Here is a 27295-nt window from a genome sequence, read left to right on the forward strand (position 1 = left end):
GCGCAAATTCAAAAAATAACAGAGAACCTACTGGAACTAGAAAGGAAGCAGCAAGAGCATCCAAACCCAGCAGAAGAAAAGAAATAATAAAGATCAGGGCAGAAATAAACAATATAGAATCCAAAAGAACAGTTGAGCAGGTTAATAAAAACTCTACTGTTTTGCTATTTTATAATTAATTTTATTTTTTGCTTCATTATTTTTCCATTTGTTTTCATTAGACTCTTTTGTACAAATTTGTCTAACATTTAACATTTAATAATTAACTTATTTATAGTGTCTCCATTCCTGTTTCATTTTAGAGTATAACTCTTACTTTGAATGATAATTCTGGGTGTATTTGACAAGCTTCCATTGCTTTTGGAAAAAAAAAAAAAAAGAGTACTGCCCCTCCGTTCTTCCTTCTCTTCCTTCCGTGGCCACTTACTGGCCTCTAAGTGGCCTCAGATTAATCTTTCAACTGGTTGGGTATTAAATATTCATTTTATCAAATATAAGAGTGTAGAATTTATGCATGTATATATGTATATATGTGTGTGTGTATATATATATATATGGATATATAGATATAATTTTATTATATAAAAGTTATTTCTAAATTTCTACTGTATTCTGTAAAGACTATGATCTGCTCAATTTCTGCTTTGAAAAAAATGTCCCATAGAGATCTGAGATTTATTTATTCATAGGTTATACAATTCTGTATGTTTGATCACTCTACCGCAAGAATTATATTATTCAAATTCTCTACATTAGCAATACAGGATGTTAGTATTTGCCAAAAGAAGAATCATTTTAATCACATGTGAACTTCCCATTTTAAATTAGGAGGAAAATTAATTTTCCCCTCCTAAGGGGAATTAAGGTCTATCATTAGCATGATACAGTCCAGGCCCATTCGCAGCTCAGCCCTACAGATTCTGCAGAAATACTAGGTGGCGGTCTGCTGCCCCATGTCCCTATAACAGCGCTTCTGTCTGTGTTGTCATACCCCTTCTGCTTTCGTAGTTTGTATACTTGGCTTCTAAAGTCTGACTTACAAAATAGTTTCTTACTTGGAAAAAAAGAAGTTGAAAACCTCTAATGTGATTTTAAAAAGTACACAACTTAGACTGAATTTGGTAAGTCTAATTACCAATCTGATTAATCAATCTATGAGTGTGCATATAAAAAGATTTCTAACCATAACATTATTATTTTTTCTTAAGTCTTAGGGATGTTTGCCATTCTCACTTTCTTGCTATCATATGTAAAATAAGGGGGTTCATGAAACATTTGGGTAAATACTTAAGCATTTCTTCAGTTTCCTATGTCCTTATTTACATCTAATTTTAGTCAAAACTTGCTTGCAGCCTACTGGTATCCTCAAGTTTACTGCCCCTAAGTGAGCAACTGTCAATGCCAGATTTCTCCTTGCACACTGCAGTACAATGTACACACAGCTCAGGAAGAGTCCAAATGCCTGGATATATTCTCTGACACAAATGCTTCTTACAGGCGTATGAGAAAATGTGGTACTGTAACTTCCAAACCCATTCTGTAAGATTAGAGAGGAGTATAGAGGTTATATCTGGGCCGATCTGAGGACTAAATAAAATACTACTTATGAGATACATATATGGCTCCTTAGACAAATGATTATTACCACTTTGGTAAAAGAATAAGAATGACAACTTTCAAATTAAAGGTATTTAGATGAATGTAAAGACAACCTTCCCCTTAAAAAACTCCAAACCGAGATTATCAAGTACTGAATGAATATAAACATTTGTATGGTAGAGTTACAGACTGGTTACAAAAACAGACCCATTTGCTCCAATAAATTTATAAATCAGCGGATTCCATAAAAATCCTATAATGAGCTAAATTATAGAAAAAAAAGAAAAATAAGAATATAAATGAATTTTCAAAACATGCTTTGCATTTAGTTCAAAAAGTTTTACCTTTTGTTGATATTACCTAGAAAACAACTCAATAAGCTTTGGAAATCATATTTTGTTAAATTACTGTTCATTCGCTGAATGTTAAAGAAAAGGGGGACAAAGTATGTTATCTGATATTCATTATTTCTAGAAAGGATTCAAGAATAATAGAAATCACAACAGATAGAAAAGGGAATAAACAAAATATTATTCTTTTTTTTACAAAGGAGCAAGGGTAGCATTTTAAGTTAAGTCAGAGAGGATTTTGCCAATCATTTCATTAGTCAGTCAACAGTGTGTATGTAACTACATTTGAGGAGAGGGGGGCACCAGGAAGTAGCAGTGAACAAAACTGCCTTTACAATCGAGGAGCTGACATTTTAGTCGAGGAGAGATAACCATAAACTCATAAATAAATTAGGTGTTTTCAGGTATCAGTACCAGGAAGAGCTGTGAGTAGAGTAAAACAAGGTAATAGCACAGAAGGCAGCAGGGGTGGGGCCCCACTTAGGTGGGATAATGAGGAAAAGCCTCACTACAGAAGAAATATTTGAGAGATGATCAGGGGATAAAAGTCTTCAAACAGGAGAAAAAGTACAAAGACTACAGGATTGGAATAAGCTTAGCAGGAAGAAGATGAATGAAAGGACAAAGTGTGGCTAGAGGTGAGTTTAGAGGTAGACTGAGAATCCTCTCCTGAATGACTTTGTAGGGCATGATTCACAAGCTTGATCAATACATACAAAGTACACTCTCTACCCACAGTACTTAAAAATGTACATTGGAATTTACATTAAATTTCTATAGGAACTTTTAAACAATTAAGCACTTTTTAACAATTAAATGTATTAAGTCACAAAAAACTCACATCCAAATACAAAAAGAATATAGGCCAGTTTCTCTGATTACAATGTAATGTATCTAGAAAGATAAAACCAAGAGATGGTCAAAAACTTTTATTCATTTAGAAATTAAAATATACCATTATGATACCATGAGGCTACTATATCCTTCATTGCAGGTTTCTGATGAGGCTTTTGATAAGTTTGCTTAGTCTAGAAGACTCAGGGGGTATAAGCAAATTAGTCCAAAGTAAGTAGTAGGAACACTTCCATAATTAGCCAATCAACAATGGCTTAAGACTTAAACTTCATGCAATGCAGACGCCACTGAATAAGACACAGATCCACACATACAGGGACTATTTGCAGAAGCATAAAGAGGGAGCGTCAAAAAATGATAGAAATGGATAAAGATTAAAGTATAAATACAGATACAATATCTTACCATGAATTTGCTTTCACTAAAAACCTTGTGGCTATCAGCAAAAATCCAAACCCAGCCCAACTAAAAACAAAGGAACCCTCCATAGAAGAAATAATGAACATACCTATTACTTAAGAAACCTCCTGTGCATGTGATGAGAATCCTTTACATTGATTACAATGATTTTTTTAACCTTTTTTTTAAAAAAGTTCATTCATTTTGAGAGACAGAGAGAAAAAGAGAGGACGCACATGCAAAGGTGTGTGCACAGCAGGGGTGGAGAAAGGGTCCAAAGCTGGGATTCCTCCGCTATCAGTGTGGAGCCCAACACTGAGCTTCGTCTCAGGAACCATAACATCATGCATGGCCTGAGCTGTACTCAAGGGTCGGTGCTTAACTGACTAAGTCACCCAGGCGCCCCTAGAATGATAATTTTAATTACACAATAGTTCTCTGTAGTAGTGGGGGTGATTTGAAAGGGAATGAAGGTGATCTTTTTGTTTTAAAATCGTTATTTATAACATAAAGTTGCTGAACATATTTTTAAGGTATTTCGATGCTAAATGCATGATGCTCTGCAAACACCATGGACCTTTTTCTGCTAAAATTCTGTTTTAAAACTACTCTATTTTTTTAATCTAAAAGTATGATACTATTCTTCTCGATATCCTGTATGTGAAAAACTTTCTTTTAAATGATAATAACTTGACACTTTATGTCCTAAACCAAATCTCAAAGCTTTATAAACTATACTATAAACTAAATTCACCTAAAAAGTATTAATTGTTGAAAACTATAAAAGTTTTATATTTTCAGCTTCTTTTTATAATTAGCCCAAGTACTAAGCAGTAAGTTTTTAGGATGTTTGCCTTTATATAAAAATCAACATTCAGACAGAAGACAAATATTGTCAGAAGACAAATAACAGTTCAGTGTTGTTAAATACAACGGCTGTGGCCTTTCTTACACTTTCTGTTTTCCAAATTCCTCTCAATCATGCCAAGTGTTTTGTGAATTCCGTAAGACCGCCACTGCCACACAGTTTCAGAATCTGAACACAATCTACACTGCGTTAGAATACTTTTGATGGTGCTTCTGTTAACAAATGTTGATCTGCTATGTAAAAGACTGCCATCTACTGGGAACATCTGGTAATCAAAAGGTACAAATAAAAACAAACTGATTTTTAATAAAAATAGTTATGAGTTTTGTGATAGTACATTAAAAATGAGAAGAATCACACAGAGCCTTCTATCAAGGAGATTAAAATCTAGAAAAATGTACAAATGGAGATAGAATTTCTCATAACCAATAACACATTCTGCCTTCAGTGAGATGAGTTTCATCTCTGGGAGAAGGTCAATGGTACTGTAAAGGAAATGGGAAAGAACACAAGAGTTTTGCATAGTTGGAACCTATTGTAGCTAAGGAATGTGTAGCCGTTAAAATTATACAAATAGATCACAGCTCCAATAAGCTTTATTGTCCAGACAAGGAATTTAAACATTTTTCTTTAGATACCAAACAGCAAGCCATCAAAAAGTTTATGAGTATAGTAGTGATAAACCATACAGTTGGAGTTTGATTATATTATGATGGTATCACATGTAGGATGAATATATTATATATTTAGATGTTACATATCTATATTATATACAATATATATTTCTATATCATATATTAAATATATTTCTATAAGTATTGCATATACAGTAAGAATCTATAATTTTATATATTTAGCTTATATACATTTAACTTGACATAGTTTATAATATTTATGTATTGTATATGGAAATTTATACATTATAATTAATACTTATAAATTTACAACTGCTTTAAAATATACATAATATATAGTATCATGTGTCTGTATACATATACACAGGAAGTATTAGTAGTAAGCTTGCAATTCATTTGCTCCCTTAACTGAGGGTGCTCAGGAAAGAAAGATGTCCTAGTCAAAACCCACTGTAAACATGCTATTGACAGACCTTCTGGTAAATGGACTGGTGATATTTACTTGACCTCTAATGTTCTACAGTCACAGGGAAGTCCTTATCGTTATAATGCTTTTAGCTGATGCACATGGTCCCTCTAGGTGGCTCAATGTAAATAAATCTAGAATGTATGGATTCATCTGGCATGACTCCCTGGAAAACATAACTAAGCTATATAAATATCATGGTTATAAAATAAACACATTTCATGATTAAAACAGCTCTCTTCTGTAAATGATGCCCTTCATGCTTGAAAATCTGGGCCAGAGCCAATCCGATGCAGCCAGAAAGGACCTGGAGAGCTGTGACGGCAGTTTCAGACTTCTCCATGCTTCACCTTTGTCTTACAACTATCTGCATTATTGAAATTATTAAGTTGGATATTAGCTAAAATCTGACTTTTGTGTCTTTTTAAATATTCCATCCCTTTGTGCTTTATGTACAAGTATTTATGTATGTGTGTGTATATATATTTTTTTAATCTATATGGTAAAATGTGAACATGTCCCAAATAACCCTCTAATTCCATTTCTATTATCAAACCACCTTTACAGTTTGCAGCATATCCTTGCATGTATATGCACTCTCGTCTACCCAAACCTAAAATAAATGTAAGTAAGAACTTTGATTAACTATATCCATATCTCCTAGAACTATGTGGTTGGCACATGTTCACTAAGTTAATGAATGAGAATATAAATATATTATATAATGTTTTTTCACATAAATGGGATTATGCTATATGTAGAGGACAGCTTTCTTTTTCAATATGAATATATCTTTTAGATCCAGTTTAGATCCAGTTTAGATCCAGACCTGTGAGCACAGGTCTACCTCATGTGTTTTAAAGGCTGCAAAATTGCCTTTTATAGTTTGACTATAATTTATTAAACCATTTCATCTCGTGTTAGATATCTGGGTTGCTTTTAACACATTTTGTATTAACAAGAAAGGTTCAGTAAATACCGGTGTTAATATACATATGGGTTTGTGGGGGCACCTGGGTAGCTCAAATGACTGAGCATCCAACTTCAACTCAGGTCATGATATCATGGTTCATGAGTTCGAGCCCTGCTTTGGGCTCTCTGCTGTCTGTGCAGAGCCTGCTTTGGAGTCTCTGTCCCCCTGTCTCACTGCCTCTCCTCTGTGAGCACATGCTCATGCATGCTCTCTCAAAAATAAACATTAAAAGATATATGAAAAAATATAGGTATGTGTTTGTGCTATGAATTCTATACATTGGATCCCTAAAAGTAAAAACACAGGGTTGATTTTAGGGAGTGCTTTCAAATTACATTCTTTTTTTCACTTTTGCCAATTTGATAAAAATCTCATGTCCTTTTAAGCATCATTTCTATAATACTCAGTATTTTTATTTTTATTTCTATTATAAGATGCTTTTCCCAAAATTCTAAAAAGCTCAAATACTTTATTAATTTATAATAACTATTAAATATAAAATACGTTTATTTTATATGCTACAAATAATTTGTTATTCTGTCTTACATTTTAACTTTTAGGAGATGTCTTTGCTGGTCAGAAGTTTTTAGTATTTAGACATCCAAATATGCCACATGTTCCCATTATAGCCTTTGGAGTTTTCCATTTTGCTTAGAGCTTATCTACCTCCAAGTTTATTTAGAAATGCTCTCTTATGTCTTTTTTAATGTATTGAGAGTTTTGCTTGATATAGTTAAATTATTAATCCATCTAGAATTTTATGGTGGATTTACCAGATGAAAACACACTATTTTAAAACATTTTAAAATGCAAAATAACTTTCCAAAATTTTGCACTCTATTTTTTATATTAAATTCCCATATGTAGATCTGGATCAAAGCTGTTTAGCATATGAAATATAAAAACTTGATATCTAAGTAGTGATTGGAGTAAGAAGGGTGTTCAGGAAGAAGGAAAACTTGAGTGTGATTCCCAGAGTTGGGCTTGAGACTGTGATGCTATATATAAATATATAGGGCGGATGGCAGTTTCTGACATGTTTAGCATGAGATATCCATGGGATATTAGAATAGAAACATACAACTGCATCTGGATATGGCCAGAAGTCGGAGGGGAAGATTTGGACTACATAGAATTAAGTGACACAGGCAAAGGAATGTTATTTTCCCTGGGTAAATATTCAGAATGAAAAAAGAAGATGGCAACTGACCGAGACCTGGAGAATGTAAACATCTCAAGGATGAGAAAAGGAGACAAAAAGGGAGACTGTTAAGAACAGCTAAGTAGGTGGTGGTGAGGGGGGGACGGGAATCAAGTGAAGAAAATCAGAGCAGGATGGCATCATGGAGCCAAAGGGAATAAAAATTTCAAGATAGAGAAAATGATACGTTACATCAAATATCAAAAAAGAGTGGTGTTAAAAGGTACAAAAAATTGGTTTGAGGACTATCTTTTCAATTTGATAAATGGCAATCCTGGTAAAAAACATTTTATTTACTATGTTGTAACAATAAACAGACAGCAATGGTTTGAAAGTCAAAAGAGAAACAGTGAATACAGGTCAATATTTCCAGAAGACAGGTAGCAAAAAGAGCTTTACTGAATAGGAGTTATTGGAGAAGGATAGGTTTGAGCAAGGTTTTTCTGGTAAAAATAAAAAGGACACTGCAGTTAAGCTGAAGAGACAGTGTCCACTGAGAAGAAGTTAAAGACACGTAGGAAAGAAAAGGGATAACATAGAGAGTGGAAGGAATGGGTCCGAGGCAAGCAGAGAAGGGGTCTCTAATTAGAGAACAAGGGACAGATGATGAGTAAGGATATGGGGGGGGGGGCCACTGAGGTTTATTCTGGGTGGTGAAAGGAAAGGCAAAGGAGGGGCACTGAGGGAGTTCAAGCACAAAGGACTATTTCGTTTCACTAAAAGTATTGTCCTGTAAGAATGAGGCATGACAGGGTAGGGAAAAATGTGGGAGAAGTCTGGTGAAACTTGGAAGTCCTCACTTTTGGGAAACAGAGAGAACTAGCATAGAAGTTCCAGGGTGATCCCAATGATGCCAGTAAATTCAGTCTATGAACGTAAAGTGACTCAAGTATATCAACGTGTGATCTTTTCTGCTAGTGCTTAGCATCTGGCTAGAGGCGTAGACATGGTTCAAATGATTCATAGCTGGAATTCTGCCAGATAGTCAGGAGTAAGTTAAGTTAATGTTACTCACAAAAGAAAAATTGGTCATGGAGTCTTGGCTATTTCAGAAAGAAAACAAAACCAGGAAAATAGGGAACAAAGACAATAATAAATAGAGTCAAGAATTAGAGCTCTTGATTATGCTGAAAAACTAGTATTCATCTATTTTCTATACATGTACAATCTACCAACAAACATCATTTAAATACTCAGATATTCTAAGACATTACCTTTTCAATTAATAAGAAGAGAGGCTGACAGAAAATAATCACAAGACATTGATATATCCACCAATTTTTGTTTGGACTATTTATGAAGAGCCAAAAAGCTCTCAAATTAGAAATATCATGTACACATCTTTTTTTAAAAAAATGAAGATTATGCACTGAGGTGATTATATTTCATTTTATCTAGTTTATAAGAATAATTTTAGTTCAGATTTTTTCGGGGGGAAGAAGATGAAATCATTAATATTTATGTTCTATTGTATATTAATATTGCTTAGTCAATATTAGACATAGCTTTGCAATAATAGTTTAGAAATTTTCTTGTCTTTAGTTTGGTTGATTTAGAGAAACTTCAATAAAATAAGACTTGGAAGAAAGAGTACTTTAAATATGAAAACAAAATAGTTAAGTTTTCTCCATATTGAAATTGTCTTTATTCCCATGAACAATACATACTAATATATTTTAAATGCTACATTTAAGCTTAAAAACTTACTCATTCCTCCAAAATAATTTAAAAATAACTTCCTCTTACCTGCCGTAAAGTACGGGCCACTATGCTTTCTAATACTGGTCCTCTATCTTCATGCAGCAAATGAACTTCATCAAGAATAAGGAGCTTTACAATTTGGGAAAGAGCTACATCTCCAACACTCTTTCTTGTCACTACATCCCATTTTTCTGGTGTGGTAACAAGCATCTATAAGATAAAATAAATTTAAAAAGAGAAAATGTCACATAGATTATATAAACTTCAACTGTGTCCTTCAAAAAGATATATGATTAGCAACCTTTATGTAGATCAAATAAAAGGTGTTCAAAACATCCTGGACTGATCTTTAATTCACCGTAAACAATGTCACTTCAAGAGTGATGTTTCACCCCACTTCACTTCACTTAAGTTGTGATATTAAGCAGTTATTTAGAACTCAATGAAGGGGCGCCTGGGTGGCTCAGTCATCTGAGCATCCAACTTCCACTCAGGTTATGATCTCACGGTTCGTGGGTTCGAGCCCTGCGTTGGGCTCCATGCTGACCACTAGCTCAGAGTCTGGAGCCTGCTTCAGATTCTGTGTCTCCCTCTCTCTTTGGCCTCCCTTGTTCACGCTCTGTCTCTGTCTCTTAAAAGTAAATAAATGTAAAAAAATAAAAAATAAAAAAAACTCAGTGAAGATAGTCTATCAATAAATTGTCATGAAGTGTATAAAGTACATATGTTTTTTAAAAAGGGTCTTATGATATAAAAAACAAATGAGTCTATCTTTAAAACTATATATACTGATAACGGCCTTTATTTGAAAAGTCAAAGAAGTAAAAGAAGTGTTAAAAGGATATAAAAAGGAAACCAAGAATCCATTCTAGTAATGATAACCTGTTTATACCTATCCAAATTTGAAGGAAGCTTCACTACTAATACACAGTTTTTAAAAAATTGGCCTTTAATATCAACTAGTATATATAGTACTTTTATACCAAAACTAATACATATAATACAGTGTGAATGGAACATAATGGCAACCCAAAGAGTGAGTCACTGGAGATTCCAGAGCATACAAAGCAGGAGGTAAGCCCAAGGTACTCATGTGAACTTCCTGAAGCAGACCCTTTAACATGAAATGGTTATTATAAATCTCTTTGCTTGTCCCACACTAAATTGTTTGCAAACTCTAAAATCATCCTGTTGCAGAGAAAAAGATGACAAGGTTAATAATATCTTCTACTATAGTAATACTACATTAGGAAATAAGCCAATATGTGAATATATCAAAGATTACGAGATAAGAAATCAAAACCAAAGCTTTTCTTAGCCAGTATATCAACATTAGAGGGACTGATGATAATCACAGTTCATCTGTGCTTTGAAGGAGGAGACTGAGATGAAGGTCAGTTTCTTCTCTCAACATTCTTGTTACGTTATTTCATGTCTGATTAAGTCACCAATGGGGGCAATAATAACCTTATTTTTTTAGATTGGTGCAAAATATATATAAATTCTTATCCACAATCTAAATTTGTCGATATGACCTGTTGCATTATTAGTCATATCAGTTTTCATTATGAAATGAACTATATCGACTACAAAGTTTAGCAGCTGTACTTGAACAGAACATTAATTAACAAACTGTAATGAAATGGATTAAGCAATTCATATCAAACATATGATATACTACAAATCCAAAGCTACTTAGTAAATTTGCTAAAGCTAAATGGTAATGTTGAGATTACATCAAATTTAATAGAAAGGAAATGCTGCTGGAATTAGGTATAAACAGATGTATAATAAATTTTGAGAACTAAAGTAGGTAAAAACATTCACTGTGCATTGAAATCTTATAACAAACTTAAATTGAACTTCTACTTTGAATAATGATCAAGTTAAAATAAGCCAGGATATATTAGTATAAATATACCCAGGGATCACTTACTAACAACCCTTTTCATTAGGAGTCCTGGAAACCATGCTTATTTGTTTCCAAAAACCACGATCCTCCTACACTATATATTTACTATCAAAGTATAAAATAAGTAAGCTTATTATTTGCAAGTGTTAGGAAAAAAAACAGGATACACTTTCTTAAATTTTATTTAAATTTTACTTAAATCCAAGTTAGTTAACTAACCAAGTTGGTGTAAGAATGGTTTCAGGAGTAGAACTTAATGATTCATCACTTACATGTAACACCCCGTGCTCATCCCAACAAGTGTCCTCCGTATTGCCCATCAACCATTTTGCCCATCCCCCACCTAACATCGTTCCACAACTCTGCTTGTTCTCTGTATACAAGAGTCTTTTATGGTTTGCCTCCCTCTCTGTTTATATCTTATTTTTACCTTCCCTTCACCTATGTTCATCCATTTTGTTACTACAAAGGAAGCCTGGCTACCTACCTCAATATGAACTTAAGAGTATTATGCTAATATTTTCTTATAATTAGCTTTCAGAGATAACAATGTGGTAACAAACTGTAAAATCAAATTTTTTAGATATCAGAAAGCTATACCAAGGAAATCTTAAAATCCACTTTAGCATTTTATTATACTTTACTTTCAGCACAGTGAGAAGTGGCTGCATTTAAATTACTATTTCATCACTTCAGTTCTCTGAACTTAAAATGGCTAGAACATAAAGTGTCACATTTGCTTAATGAATTGGAACTCATGCAAGACATTTCCATCTGCTCGTGTATCGGGGCATGGGTTAATTGTCAACATTTTTAGTGTCAACTTAAATTTCTCTAAATACGTGTACTTATTCCCTCAGAAATATAAAAATCATTACTTGAAACTGTTCCAATTTTATCCTGTCCACTGGGAAATGGCATGGTTATGATGCTACATACATATCACCATCATGTCAAAAATTTAAATTTGGTGTATTGAATTTTAAAATGCTCATCCATTTGACAAAAAAACCAAAGGACCTAAGACTTGCCAGAACCAATTCATCTGGTAATTCACTTAAACATGATTATTATTTTACCTTTAAAACACTGTGACCTAAGGAAAATCACTTTATTTCTTCATTTTTTCCAGCTTTATTGAGATATTGAGATGTAACATATATAAATTTAAGGTCCACATGTGATAACTTGATACAGATACATAATTCAAAATGATGACCACAAAAAAGTTAATTAACCCTTCTACCCCTTCATACATGTGGGTATGTTGTGAATGTGGTGATAACATTTAAGGTCCACTCTATTAATGAATTTCAAGTATACAGTATTGCAAGTGAAAATTGGCATGTTGTGCATTAGATCCTCAGAACATATTCATTGTATAGTTGTAAGTTTATACTCCTTGACCACTATCTACCCATTTCTCCTATCCTCCAGACCTTGACAACCACCACTCCACTGTTTAAGTTCAGCTTTTTTATTCCACATATAAGTGAGAACACACTTGGTTCTCTGTATTGGTTGTTCTCTGTCTCACTTATTTTACTTAGCATAACATCCTCAAGGTCCATCCATGTTGTCAAAAAGTCTGAGTTACCTTCCCTTTTATGGCTGAACAATATACTATTGTACATATGCACTGCATTTTCTTTATCCATTCAGCCACTGATGGACACTTGGGCTGTTCCTATATCTTGGCTGCTGTTGATAATGTTGTAAAGAGGATGGGAATATGTGAGGATGCTGAATTTTGTCAAATGATCTTTTTCTGCATCCATTAAGATGATTGTATGATCATCTTTTCTCTTTCATTCTATTAATATGATCCTCTTTCATTCTATTAACATAATCGATTATTAATATTTAGATTTTCTATATCTTCATGAATCAGTAGACTGTATGTTTCTAAGAATTTATACGTTTCTTCTATATTATCCAATTTGCCGATGTTTAATTGTTCATGATAATCTCTTATGATCCTATGTATCTCTACAGTGTCAGTGGTAATGTCTCCTCTTTCATTTTTTATTTCATTTCAGACCTTCTTTTTTTCTTAGTATAGCTAAGGGTTAGTCAATTTTGTTTACCTTTTTAATAAACTAGCCCTTATTTTGTTGACATTTTCAATTTTTTATGTCTATTTCCTTTATTTCTGCTCTGATCATTGCTATTTCCTTTTTGTGCTAACTTTGGGTTTAGTTCGTTGTTCTTTTTCAAGTCCCTTGAGGTACAGGTAAGGTGGTTTATGAACTATTTCTATCTAATGTAGACTTATCACAATAAACTTTCCTCTTAAAACTGTTTTTGCCCCATCCCATAAGCACTTAAACATTAACATTAAAAAATTTCCTTACATCTGTCTATAGTACAATTACAATGTTTAGTTTTCTATGATTATATCATGGCTATTATTTTCCTAGGTGAAATATATTCTTTCTTGGGGGTGAAAAGAAGGAAGAAAAACAAAGGTAAACTTTTATTACTTAAAAAATTGGACCCAACAGCAAACCCATCATGAAAACATAACCACGGGAGTGCTTCATAGAATGAAGAATATTGTGTCTGAATCTGAGTATTCAGAGACTCACTGAAATAGAATTTTTCAGATTTCAAGGTAAAGATTACTAGAGATCACAAAGCCTTTTTTTTTAGTCCAACAGTGGCTGTAAAATGAATGTATTTGAATTTACCTTTTACTTTTTGTTCTTTATAGATAATTACTAGATTCATCTAATCTAATACTCCCTGAGAAATAGAAGATAGAAAAATTTCAAGGAGTAGAAAGAATATTGCTCTATGAGTCAGCAATTACAAACACATAATAACCTTCAGTGTTAGAAGTTAAAGCTAAGGGTGGGTTTTCTGGGTTTGCAAGAAGAGATTACAGTGTTCTTAAATATATCTTTATTCATATTTTTGTTCTGCAAACAGTTATTGGAGAGACAAAGATAGTTAATGTAACTAGAGTGGCTTGATAAAGAACTGAGCAAGTACAATGAAAAATAATCAAAATAGTGCTTTGCAGGAGGAGGGACAAACAGGTAGGACATAGTAGGGATCATTCTAAAGTGTCAGGATTTTTATCGATGCTGTTCTATTGCAGATTACACATCTATCACACTCACTGAAGACACTTAAGATTTTGTTTCACTCTACGTAAACTGAACCATAATTTTTTTAAATTCCAGGAAGAAAGAACACTCAGGCAAAATCAATCAGAAAATTATTTGGATCCCAACTAAAACAAAGTCTATTTTTAAAAAGAAGAAAATGGGGGAAAAAAGACTTACTGCATATAAGATGAGAAAATGTTGTTGGAATATTTTAATGTAGTAATGGTATTGTGGACACATTTTTCCAAAGAGCTCCTTATCTTTTATAGATATACTTCTATTTATAAATAAAATATATAAAACCCATAAAGCTGCAAACCAGTAGTTAAAAAAACACTTCCTGCTCAAAGTGAGAAAAAAAGAATGGTCATCCTACCTACTATACAATACCAAAACAAATACCAATGAATATTAAGCCTTAAAATATTTATCTACTTAATTATTCTGTCATCTGTTTATTGTTTTAAATACTGAAGGTATAATTTACAGATGTTCTCTAGGGAAGGGACTTACTGCTTCCACCTTCCTAGGCTGGTAGGCTGCAAACATCTGGCTTCTTGGTTTCCAATTCTCATTCTCTCTCTCACCCCTCCCTTCTTCTCCACGCACCCCCCCCACCTATTCTCCACATATTTTCAGGTACTAATGGCATTCTTGAACTGTCTCTCAAATTGTGGACCCATACCCAAACCATCCTACCAGTTGGTACAAAATACATATCCTGACATAAAGTTAATATGTCAAAGTCTTACAAAAACATTCAAAGAGTTTCTACTGAAAATCCTTGACTCTTGTCTGTATATTTATACTCCAATATTTTTACTGTTTTCCCCCCACTCCCAAATGTCTTCTAGGCTTATAAACATTCCCCAAACACATTCTTCAATTTCAAATGTACATGCTTTTGTTTATGCTTTCCCCACAACTAGCATAACATTCTCTAAAACTTTACAAAAAACTCTACCTATAATTCTAAATCCAAGTATAAATTGCTACATTCCCATCAATAATCTCAACCAGAATAAATCCCATTGTCTCTTGTCCTTCCATAATACTTGGGTACCAGATAACTCTGCCTAGTATTCTGGTGATTAGTGAATATACTGCATTTCTTCTGTTTGACTGCAAGTCAAGAGAAGTCTAAAAGCAAATTTTTCTCCCCTAATGATACATATCTGCAATTACAACACTATTCTTTATGAGTCTTAGTGATAATCAAATTTTCTAAGTATATGCAAATTTATAAAAGCAAATCTGAGTTTGGGGAAAAAACAGTAAGCTGTGTGTACATAAACGCTATTATGATATATAACGGTTCTACTGTATATAATATTTAGTAAATGCATGAAACAGAAAATAACTGAAAATCATTAACACGGTTTTTCATATTGGCAAAAAAACAACTAATAGAAAGAAACAGTGAGAAAAATGATACCATCATACAACTACTTGAAATGTTAAAATGAAAGAAAATGTAATGTGTTTAGAGAGGACGTGAATTCTAATAAAACAATGGTGGTAATATAAACTCATACAACCACTCTGAAAAACTGCTTTGTAATATCTATTAGTGTTGAATGTATGCTGGTCTTTACCAGGAACTTCATTTCATATAGATACGTACTAAGGAGACATGCACACATATTTGTACCTGAGGATGTGTATCATAACTTACATAGCTGTACTATTTTAATACTTCAAAATTAGAAGCAAATCAAATGTCCATAAATAAGTAAATAATTTGTAACATACACAATGAAATACTATATAATAATGAAAATGGTAAACTATTGCTCTATGCAATCTTGTTTCTTTATTAACTTTGCAACCCTTTTATTAGAGTGTTTAGCCCATTAATATTCAAAGTAATTATTGGTAGATATTTCTTTATTGTCATTTTGTTACTTAGTTTATGGTTGTTTCTACTATCAAGTAAATTTTTAAGTTTTTAAAATATTTACTTATTTTTGAGAGAGAGAGAGAGAGAGAGAGAAAGAGAGAGAGCATTAGGGGGAGGGGTAAAAAAGGAGGGGGAGGGACAAAGAAAGCATGAAACACAGAATCTGAAGAAGGCCCCAGACTCTTGAGCTGTCAGCACTGAGCCTGATGTGGGGCTTGAACCCATAGACTGCAAGATCATGACCTCAGCTGAAGTTGGACACTTAACCAACTGAGCCACTCAGGCTCCCATCAAATAAATATTTAAAATGGGTCCTACACTTCATGAAATATGGTACATTGAGTTCAAAATGTTAGGGATCTATTAACTAAAGAGCAATATTCAAGAATCATTGCTTAACACATCTTCTAAGTGAAAATGCTCAGTCTGGAATTGTTACAAATCACATTCTAATGTTATAGACTAGACCAGGCAACAGTTTGCAAGACTTAGGAATTCTATTTTCCTTTTTAAAATACATAATCACATATCCACTCAACCAAGAACTTTATAAATTACATGAATGTTTTAGTTTAAAGAATAAAGGTAAAATGTCACAGGGTTTAGATTCAATAAACATACATATAATTACCGTTATACTAACCTCTGCTATACAAATGTCAGCTCTGATTGATGGCAACAGCCCCCATAATGGAATCTGACAGCCTGCAAATTATACCTGCCCCTGGGGACACTACAACAAATCAGTTAGTTCCAACTATTTCCTTTTCTACATTTTATGTTCTTTCCTATCCCAGCAATTCACATGCATGAGTACATGTTCACACATGTAAAGCACAAAGTCTTCTAAAGTATCTAGTACTATTTATGTCAAGGACAACAGCTTTCAATTATAAACTAAAAATATAAAAATTAATTGGAAAATCTTTAAATACAGAAGTATTCTTACTTCATATTCTTTGTTGAAAGTACAGATACGGTCAAGCTAAAGCTTAAAGAATGTAATCTAAAATGTATCTGGGTATTTTCATGTTAGCAAAAAAATTGATACTATTTTTAGTTAATATTTCATAGGTAATATTTACTAACGTATAAATCAATAAAAAATTCTAAAACCTTTGAAGGAACAGAACATAGAGTTCTGGGAAAGGGAGAAACATTTAAAATACTTTCTAGACTAGATGTGTTTACAACTGGAGTACAATTCTTTTTATAGCTCTTTTTGTTGATTTAAAACACTTGCCAACAATCTCAGACCATGCATATTGAAGTCTAGCCATTAGCATAGGCCTATAAAGAATACAAGGCTTGCTTACCCTAAAACTTAACTAATTATACTAAGAGAAAAATACAGAAATTGTTTATATTACTCTGTATAAAAGCCATAAAGACCTTGCTCTCATCTCTAAATGCTTGTCCATAATACCCCAGTATTTCATTCTATTAAAGTCTCAGAGACCAAGGGTCTAACACAATTTACAATGATTACTCTTCTGCTTACTCATAAAGGAAGGTTTCTGAGATGTGGGTAGTTTGTGGTAGAAACTGGTCCTCTGGTAAGTTCTATTCTACACAACTGGGGTATGACTCATAGAGAACAGCTTTCCTCGGCTTACTATAATTTCTTTTTCTCTTTCCTGCCACATGTGCAAAGCTCAGTTTGAGGATCAGTTTCTTACTAAAACACTTTAGAATGTCATATTGCGATGCCAAACAACTAAAAGCTCAAAACTGATGAGGGAAAGAAATGTATTCTGTAGTGATTCACAAAAATTATTCAAAATAATACCAATTTTATCTCTTCAAACTAATACCAGGCATTCACTATTGAGAGATTCTGCCAATTCAAGAACAATTTATCAAATGTTTACTTGGGGTCTACCAGTGAGGACAGACAGATGAAGGGAGGATTCTAAAATCATATCAACGAATTTTGGCAGGATATAAGCTGCTGAAAATTACTGCAATTAAGAAAATTACCTGTCCTTATTGTATACCTACTTCAATTATTTAATACCTTTCTATTTAGAAAAAGAACAAAGGCAGGGCATGTGTTCTATTTCATCACAATCTATGGTTATCCAAAGAGGAGCTTCTCTACAGAAGTTGGTAAATAACTCCATGTCTAGAGACAAGTGTCTGTGGTTAGGAATACAAACATAAAGACAAGAGGTTGAGAAGCTTACAGGAGAAACACACCAAAGAAGAAATGTGGTTCAACCAGTTCCTCACATAATGTTACAAAATGATACAGTCAGCTATGGTGGGCAGCTGACCCTTCCCATCGAGCGCTGCGGCTTCTGCCCACCAGAGTATATGCTATACACACAGTACCAATGTGAGGACAGTGCGGATCCAAGTGAAATTTTACATTTTTCTGCATTTTTCTCCTACTCCTTCCATTTCTAACAAACTTACAGTACTTAACAAAAGATCAAACAATTGTTTGTTATTGGCTTTGAAGTGACTTAACAGAAATTCACGTACACTAAAATGGAGGCTTAGCAAAGTGATAAAGGAGCAAGGCAAATACAGCATCTGTGAAGAAGCACCAAACCTAACTGTAAGGTATCTTGACACCCAAATGAAAAGGAAAGACTGGGAGTGATCTCAGCAAAGTAGTAGCGTAGGAATTTTGTGTTTGTCCCCTCCTCCAGAAAAATCAATTTGAACAACTATCTGTGAAAGAAAATAACTTCACAAGAGCTAAGGATGCCAGGTGAGGGATTACAGCACATGGGTGAAATGCAGAAATAAGAAAAGATGCACTGAGGTGAGTAGGAAAGATAGATTCACGTTACCACCCACCCCTAATCATCCCTCCTATAAGCTTAGGCAGCCCAGTGCAGAGAAATACCTTCCTTCATTGGAGAAGGAACTAAGTGTCCATTTTTGTCACAGGTCCAGAGCTGGCCTGCCCCAGCACCAGGCCAATTCCCCAGGTCTTTGAGGCTCCTGCAAACCTAGGGTCCTGGTTCACCCCAGTATCATCCACTGGCCCAAGCAGCCCAAAGCAGCGTCCACAGCCCCAGGAAGCATCCATGGCACAGGCCACCATTAGACTTCTGTGAACCCTGGCCTGTGTACATGCAAAGGTGCTAGATATCACTAATCACGGAAATGCAAATCAAAACGGCAAGGAGCTATCACCTAACACCTGCTAGGATGACTGTTCCCAAAAAGGATACCAGTGTGTGTAGTAGGAAAATGCTCCCCAAGTGATTCTGGTATTGCAACTTAAGAAAATCTGTCAAATTTTACAATCTCAGGACTCCAGTAGCCATTCTCGATTCAGTTAACCAAACAGTTTTCACCGTACTAACCAGACCTTTTAAGCAAATCACTAGCCAAAATGATTTTACCACACTATCTGCAATGCTTGGGAGCTGAAGTTATACCTGCATTGGGCTATTTACATTATTTTTACTAATTTATCATGGAGAAATAGCTTTGTATCTTAAGTGGTATTTGTTTAACAATGCTTAATATGTTATTTTTTGAAACTATGCATTTTCCCTTTGTAGGAAGTATTTCTTGTACTTAGTGTTCATATTGTCAAATTGCATAACCTCAGTCTTTAACAGAGATGTTAGCTATAAATAGTGGAGCTATTTTGGAGGTAACTTGGGAAAACCTATCAAAATTTAAAACGCACAAATCCTAGGTCCAGCAACTTCCAGAATTTTATCCTCAAAAAAAAAAAAAAAATAGCCCCCACACACAAATAGACATTCATGAAGTTTTTAGAAGGAAATAATGTAGATCTATACTTACTGATTTTAAATGAAAAAAAGCAAAATATGATGCATTTTACATAAAGATACACAAATATGTGACCTATGATTCCATTTTTAATATGCTAACACACACACACACACACACACACACACACACACACACTTCTCTGCATTCTCCAGGTCCTAAGCTGAAATGTTTAGGAGGCTTTTCTTAAACCATAATATCCTACTAATATTTCCCTTGCATTGGCTTCTCTGGCATTTCTGTGCCCATATTTTCTTTCTCAGCATAGTATTTATTACACTATATTGCTTGCTTAAATATCTGTCTCCCTCAGTAGACCACAGGCACTGAAAAGGCAAGGACAGTGACAGTCTTGATAGATATTGTATCCACAACATCTTAAAGTGGTCTGGTACATGGTACGTACTCAAGAACTGTTGATGAATCATATTTTTTGCAGGTAATCATTACTCATAATATTGATGGTAACTCTTCTTGCCAAATAAGAAAATAGAACAGATATTTCTACATTCTATAGTAGGATTTATACAATTTATGTTTCATATGTATATTGGGTCTAAAAAGTTATGTTTATTATACTGTCACATAATGGACTTTGTGAGTTAGCCAGAGGAATGCTCTTCTCTCTAATCGATTCATGTACATTTACTAAATGGAAAACATCTCAAAACTTATTCAAAGATAGAGGCCCATTTACTGAGTCCTGGACAGAGATGACACTGCTCACCATATGCCTTAGGGATGATAATCCCAGTATCCAGATGTTTTTTCCCTTAGATGAATATTGTTGAGAAAAGATGAGATTTTATTGGCTCTTCTTGGCTTAAGTTAAACTAGATGGCTTGGATCCCTGTCTTGTTGGGAAAAGCAGAATTGTATTTCAGACTATCACTCCAAAAGGAGTGACTATAATTTGAACATTCTGTACTCAGGACTTATGGATTTTTTATAATGCTCCTCTCCTGCCCTCCCACCCCTATTCCATCAAGCTCACCTCAGGGAAAGGCCAGTGTTTCTTTTCCTTATGTCCCGTAAGGCAATAGCTGAGGTATCCTAACTTAATTTCCTCCAAACCAAGAAAGAAAAGTGGGTAGTCCTATTAATATGGACTGACCTTTATTTCTATAAACACAATTTTTAGTACTTCTAAATCTAAGTATCCTTTTGGGAGTGTCTCATTTATCAATACATTATCTCTGATATATTGTGCTTAATGAAAACACATTCAATAACTTTCAGTGATCCATTTATTAAATATTTATTGTGTATCTATCTTCTACCACAAATCATAGTTTCTTCCATAATAAAATGAAGAAATAACAGTACCTATGTATCAGCAGATCATAATGAAATGGACACATTAATATACATAAAATATTTAGAATGCCTGACACATAATAGGGATCAATTAGATTTTCTAACATCATCAGCATCATCCTCTTCCTCCTCATTGCAACATATCAGATACTATGAACTATGCAATGGTGAGGAAAGATAAAGGCAGACAAATGAAGCCCTGATATCATACAGCTTACATTGTAATGCAGGTGGAGTAGCAGTAGGCATTATACAAAAAAATGTAAAATACAAAATTTTACTTGTGATAAGGTACTAAAGATAACTTAGATATTATTCATGATACAACAAATTGTTAGGAAGATTTGACCTAAGCAGAGAAAATGGAAAAGGCTTTATCAAGAATGCAACATTTGATGGGCATCTGGGTGACTTGGACGGTTAAGCATCTAACTCTTGGTTTCAGCTCAGATCATGATCTCACAGGTTTGTGGGTTCAAGTCCCACGTTGGGCTCTGTGCTGACAGTGCAAAGCCTGCAAGGAATTCTCTCTCTCCCTCTCTCTCTGCCCCTCCCCCACTTGCACGCACACTCTCTCTCAAAATTAAAATAAACTTAAAAAATGGAATCAATATTTGATTTAATATCTAAAAGATGAAAGGGAATTGAGATGAAGGAGAAAAAGAGAGTTACAAGCAGAAGCAGGGCATGTACACAGAGCATGTGGGGGACAACATGGATAGGAGAGAGTAAAGACAGGCAGAGTAAAGGGCTGAGCAAAGAAGCTGAGAGGACTGGAACTTGGTGGGAAAGAGGTGGGCAGGGTCAGATGATGCACGGCCTTTCAGCTACCTCTTGCTATTCTTTCCATGCTCTAGAGTAACCTGGAAAACTATTAGAGACTCTTTTCCCTCATTTTTCGTCTTGCCTTCTCTTGCCTTGCCTTGCCTTGCCTTGTCTTGTCTTGTCTTGTCTACTCCTTCCTTCATCCCTCCTCCCTCCCTTCCTTCCATTCACTCATTCACTTATTGGTTCTTTTGGAATTTTTTTGAATTAAAAAAAATTTTTTTTAATTTTATTTTTGAGAGACAGAGAGAGACAGCATGAACAGGGGAGAGTAATGGAGAGAGAGAGAGACACAGAATCTGAAATAGGCTCCAGGCTCTGAGCTAGCTGTCAGCACAGAGCCTGACACAGGGCTCAAACCCACAAACCGTGAGATCATGGCCTGAGCCAAAGCTGGATGCTTAACTGACTGAGCCACCCAGGTGCCCCCATTTTGAATTTTTAAAAAGTGTTTATTTATTTTTAAGAGTTAGAAAGAGACAGAGTGTGAGCAGGGGAGGGGCAGGAAGAGAGGGAGACACAGAATTTGAAGCAGGCTCCAGGCTCTGAGCTGTCAGCACAGAGCCCGAAGTGGGGCTCCAACCCACAAACTGAGATCATAGCCTGAGCTGAAGTAGGGCACTTGAGCTGAAGTAGGGCACTTAACTGACTGAGCCACCCAGGGACCCCTCATTCATTCATTTTGGACTGCCGTTTTTCATAGGAGAGAGTGGGAGAAAAGAGAAGGAATGAAACTGCTCAGACTGCATTTTTGGCTACCTAAGGGGAAAGAACAGGAGGGAACAAATTGAATGCTGTTACCCCAGTTAGAAGGAATCAAGGTGAGAGCTGATAAAGGCTCAGACAGAAAGCATTAGTGAAGATGGAGCAGATGTGGATGAATGTGAGAAACACACAGGAGATAAAATCAATGATCAATAAGAACGGGTGCTGGACTGACTGTATTAACCTTATATTTAAATACAGAGTACACTTAAGGATTATCTTTCCCCAAGGAAAAGTAATATTAAAACATATGCTGCAGAAAATTCCCCATGTGTCAGATATTTTACATCTCTCTGCTCTCGTCCTGGTTCAGGATGAAATAATCACAAATGAAACATTAAGAAATACTTAATATAGCTGCAAGTTACCCTCTGAGAAAATTTTTCAAACTTGATTTGAAAATATAACAGAAGTAAATTAAAGTTGGTTAGCCTCTTCATCTTTTCTAGGTCATTAGCTGCCAACACTGTTACTTATGTGACAAACTATTTTTTTTTTACCTCATTAGCTATAGGGTAACAGTTGAGTTAAAAAAAAAAACAAGGTAGAAAGGAATAGTAAAACCTGAGGCCTGTTATTTATTAAAAATAGTTATTTAAAAATTTTAAATGTTTTCCAGATTTCATTAGATAGCCTTTGAAAACTAAAGAACACCCACTTTAAGGAATCTGCAATTATAAAAGACCACATATAATTTACCTTTTAATATTCAGTACATGCCAAAATTCTGAGGAAGATAAAAGTATTTCTTCACAATAATATTAAAGTTTATGGTTAGCGAGTTCCTATCTTACAACTTACTGGTGGCAGGATTTTTCTGAATTTAATGAGTAAAAGAGGACTTGGAATGAGCATTATAAATATTGAACATTAATTCTTGCTTCCTTGTTTACAGGGAAAGTAGACTGTTTCTGAACATTATATACACTGTATTATTTCATAATAGTAGACATTGTTATATTTTAAGAGGAACAAAACACTAAGCTTTTTATTGGTTTTTGCTTTGTATTTGGGTAAGTTAACATGAGAAACTTTGCAAGCAGTGTTCTTGAAGTAATTTAAAAATAAGTTTTCTAATACTATGCTCTTTTTTACATAGTGTCCATAAGAATATAGAACAATCAGGGGCGCCTGGGTGGCTCAGTGGATTGAGCACCCAACTTCGGCTCAGGTCATGGTCTCATAGTTCGTGGGTTCAAGCCCCACATTGGGCTCTGTGCTAACAGCTTGGAGCCTCGAGCCTGCTTCAGATTCTGTGTGCCTCTCTCTCTCTACCCCTCCCCTACTGGTGCTCTGTCTCTCTCTCAAAAAGAAACACTAAAAAAAAAAAAAGAATATAAAACAATCACGATAGAAACAAAAAGTAACTAAATGGTGGTATTAAACTGACTGACAAAAAGAAAAAAATGAAACCATTTAGAATAAGACTCCTCCAATTCCTCTCTTCACTCTTCTGATACAGTGAAACAAGCTATTTTTCTGCAAAGTAATATTCATGTATTAAGCAAAATTGTTATTCCCATTTTTTTTTAGTAATGGCTAAGATAATTAGATTCCTGAGTGCTTTTAAATTATACTCTAAGGGTCTCAAATAATACATAATTTGCATTCACAAAACAGATTTTTATGCCTCAAAAATTATAGTTTTCTCAGGACTCCCTCTCATCCAACTATATTAAGAACAAAACAGTTAAAAATAGTAGTTGATACATAACAGTGGGCTTTTTTACTCAAAGCATTTTAATATATTTTATAAGTAGCTATTAAACCTTGCAAAAGTAAAAATACTCAATAACTAACACTAAGAATTTCAAGGTGCTTCAGAGTAATGTATAGCTTACTTACTAATAAAAGTAATGAGACATTCTTCAAAATAGAACCTCATTACTTCTTAATGGTATGCATTCAAATGCAGGAAATGGTTGGCCTGGCAAATAATATTTACATTTCATCAAAGATTTTAAAGGGATAGTTAATTCTATTATGTTTAAGCACATGGTTAAACCTTTTGAAACTAATCATTCTTCTTAGAGATTGGCTGCTTTCAGATTTCAGGTTCTATTCCCCCTTTTTAGATCTTTCTCTAACTAAAAGGAAGCTTAAAAATTTTCATACTGGTTTTTAGTTGTTTAATTACACAAAATTGATAAAATTCAGGAAAAAAAGACTAAAAAAAGCAAAATGTTTGTTAATTAAGGCTTGAAAAGTCATTACTACCTCCCAAACCACACTAATTGTGTTTTATGTAGTCACTTGAAAAATAAAGCTTAAATACAAGAATCACCTTCAAAAACAGAAAATGTCTACTATTCTTATTCTGAAATAAGTACTTTCAAAAACAAATCCCAAAACCAAACAAATGAAGGCAAGCAGGGAAATAGCAATGTTATAAGTATAAATATGACAATTATTTCTAAACTAAATCCATATCTCAGAATATTTAGATTTCATCAATAAGATTCTAGGTTTTTCAACTCGTTTGAAAATTGCAACTATGCAGAAGTAGCTCAGTCAATGGTGACTTCAAATGATTAGCATTCTTTGCTGATTCATGAAATAGACACACAGTATTTTAGTGAGCTAGACAAGTGACTTTATATTGAATATCAGTTATACATGACAGAAGTTCAGATATTTACAAAACCCAGAAGTGAAACAAATCTGTGTTGATAAAGTCTACTCTGTGCATCATTTTTACTTCTTCTTAGTTTTTTATTCCATATTTTATTAGCATGTAGTTTAAATTTATGCTATCTTCTTTTAGCTCTTCCTACCAAATAGAGCCACTGGATGAGATAGGAAGGTGGGGAAGAGGTAATGATTATTATAAATGAGCTGTAAAACTATGCTGGATTTTCCAGAGCAAAATATAATTAACAGCAATATGGCAATCTCAGTGCCTCTATATGTAATATAAAGAGACAGTGGCTGGATTAAGCTAGTTTCTAATATGACTAACGTTAATGACAGAAAAGGATAACATCAAATTGATTTGGTAATGAGAAATTATGAAAAGACAAAACAATGCAAATAGTATTCCTCGTCATCAATTTGAATGTGTTAAAATGCTGGTCCTTACAAGGCTGTTTTGAACTTTCAATGCTATTAAACATTTATGCCAATTTTTTAAACAACTGGGCTATATTATTTCTAATATGTTTTATTTTTTAGTGCAGATTTCTAGCCAATCATGCACATTGATATTTCTAATAAGAAAAGTTTGAAAATTGTAAATAAACATCCAAGCGAGAATTAAATAAACTATATAATGTACATACAATGTTATAGGTTATTGAGGGGAGACGGCTCTCCAGGACCCCTGGGAAGCTGGAAACAGAAATTTCTTAACTGTACAATTGAAAATTGTATCAAAATTGCCTCAGAATCAAGATAGCCTGACATCTGTAAACATGCCCTTAGAATGAAGCCCAGAAACTGTACATCTAAGTTCTATGACAGAGGAGTGGCTTAATAGTGATTGGCTTCTTTCCTGACTGCAGCAGGACCTTCTGTATACTGGAACTCCATGCCCCGTAACAAAAGCAAAAGCATTTGTATTCACATATACTGCTTCAACTCTGTTCTCTACATTGCTACAATGCTCCCTTGAAGCACCACATGGTCACTGTCCAGTAGGACCTTCTATGATGACAGTAATGTTGTAGACCTGCATTACCTAATTTGGTAACCACTGGTGATTACTGAGCAACTGAAATGAGGCTAGTGCAAATGAGGGAAATAAGTTTTAATTTTATAAAATTTTACTTAATTTTAATTTAAAAAGTCACATGTGGCCAGTGGCCAGTGTACTGAACAACAGTGCCCCATATTCCCAATTTAATAAGTGAGGAACACATGGTTTGTACTGAATACAGTCGGTTTGTGTGTGTGGTCCTTTTACAACAATCCGTAATCCACTTGTATGATTATTTAATGCCATCAAAACTGTTATAGATATATATCTACTGACGTGAATCACTGTTTATGGTATATTGTTAAATAAAAAAATAAAGCAATTTATTTGTATGCTTTTATTAAAAGAAAGCTAATTAATGCCTATTAAGAACTTATTACCAAGCACTGTTCTAAACAATTGATGCATATAAAATCAATTAACTTTCATGTACCATTATGTCATACTGCCTTTTATTAAATATATGAATATATCTTAGCACATGAATAAGAAATGGAGAGTATGTACTTGTAATAATTTGTGACTGGGCATATTATTTTTGTCTATTTTTAAATTTCCTGTAATGAAAGAATATGTGTTAAAATGAGATAAACATAAAAAAGTAAAGTATTAAATAGAAATTAAATACTTAGGATCTATAATTTATAGGTGTTGTGGGCAATTTCCCCCTACTTTTCAAACATTTTGATTCTCTTTTCAGTCAGTATTGCATTGCCATTAAAGTAGTGCTTTCGTGGGTATGAAGTTTGGTGAGTTCCCTGTATATTTTAGAAACTAGCCCTTTATCTGATATGTCATTTGCAACTATCTTTTCCCATTCTGTCGGTTGCCTATTAGTTTTCTTGATTGTTTCCTTTGCAGTGCAGAAGCTTTTTATCTTGATGAAGTCCCAAAGGTTCAGTTTGCTTTCATTTCCCTTGCCTATGGGGATGTGTAATCCAGTGAAGAAATGGGCAGAAG

General features: G+C 34.0%; 1 protein-coding gene across 1 annotated transcript in view; it reads right to left on the minus strand.

Annotated features, from left to right (window-relative positions):
- Positions 1-27295, minus strand: part of ASCC3 (activating signal cointegrator 1 complex subunit 3) — a 328231-nt gene that overhangs the window by 191750 nt on the left and 109186 nt on the right. Inside the window, exon 11 of the mRNA XM_029944011.1 lies at positions 9093-9257. Coding sequence (XP_029799871.1) covers positions 9093-9257 — 165 coding nt within the window. The remainder of the gene's footprint in view (positions 1-9092; positions 9258-27295) is intronic.

This window comes from Suricata suricatta, chromosome 7 (genome assembly GCF_006229205.1).
Source record: "Suricata suricatta isolate VVHF042 chromosome 7, meerkat_22Aug2017_6uvM2_HiC, whole genome shotgun sequence".
In the NCBI taxonomy this organism is placed as follows: Eukaryota; Metazoa; Chordata; class Mammalia; order Carnivora; family Herpestidae; genus Suricata; species Suricata suricatta.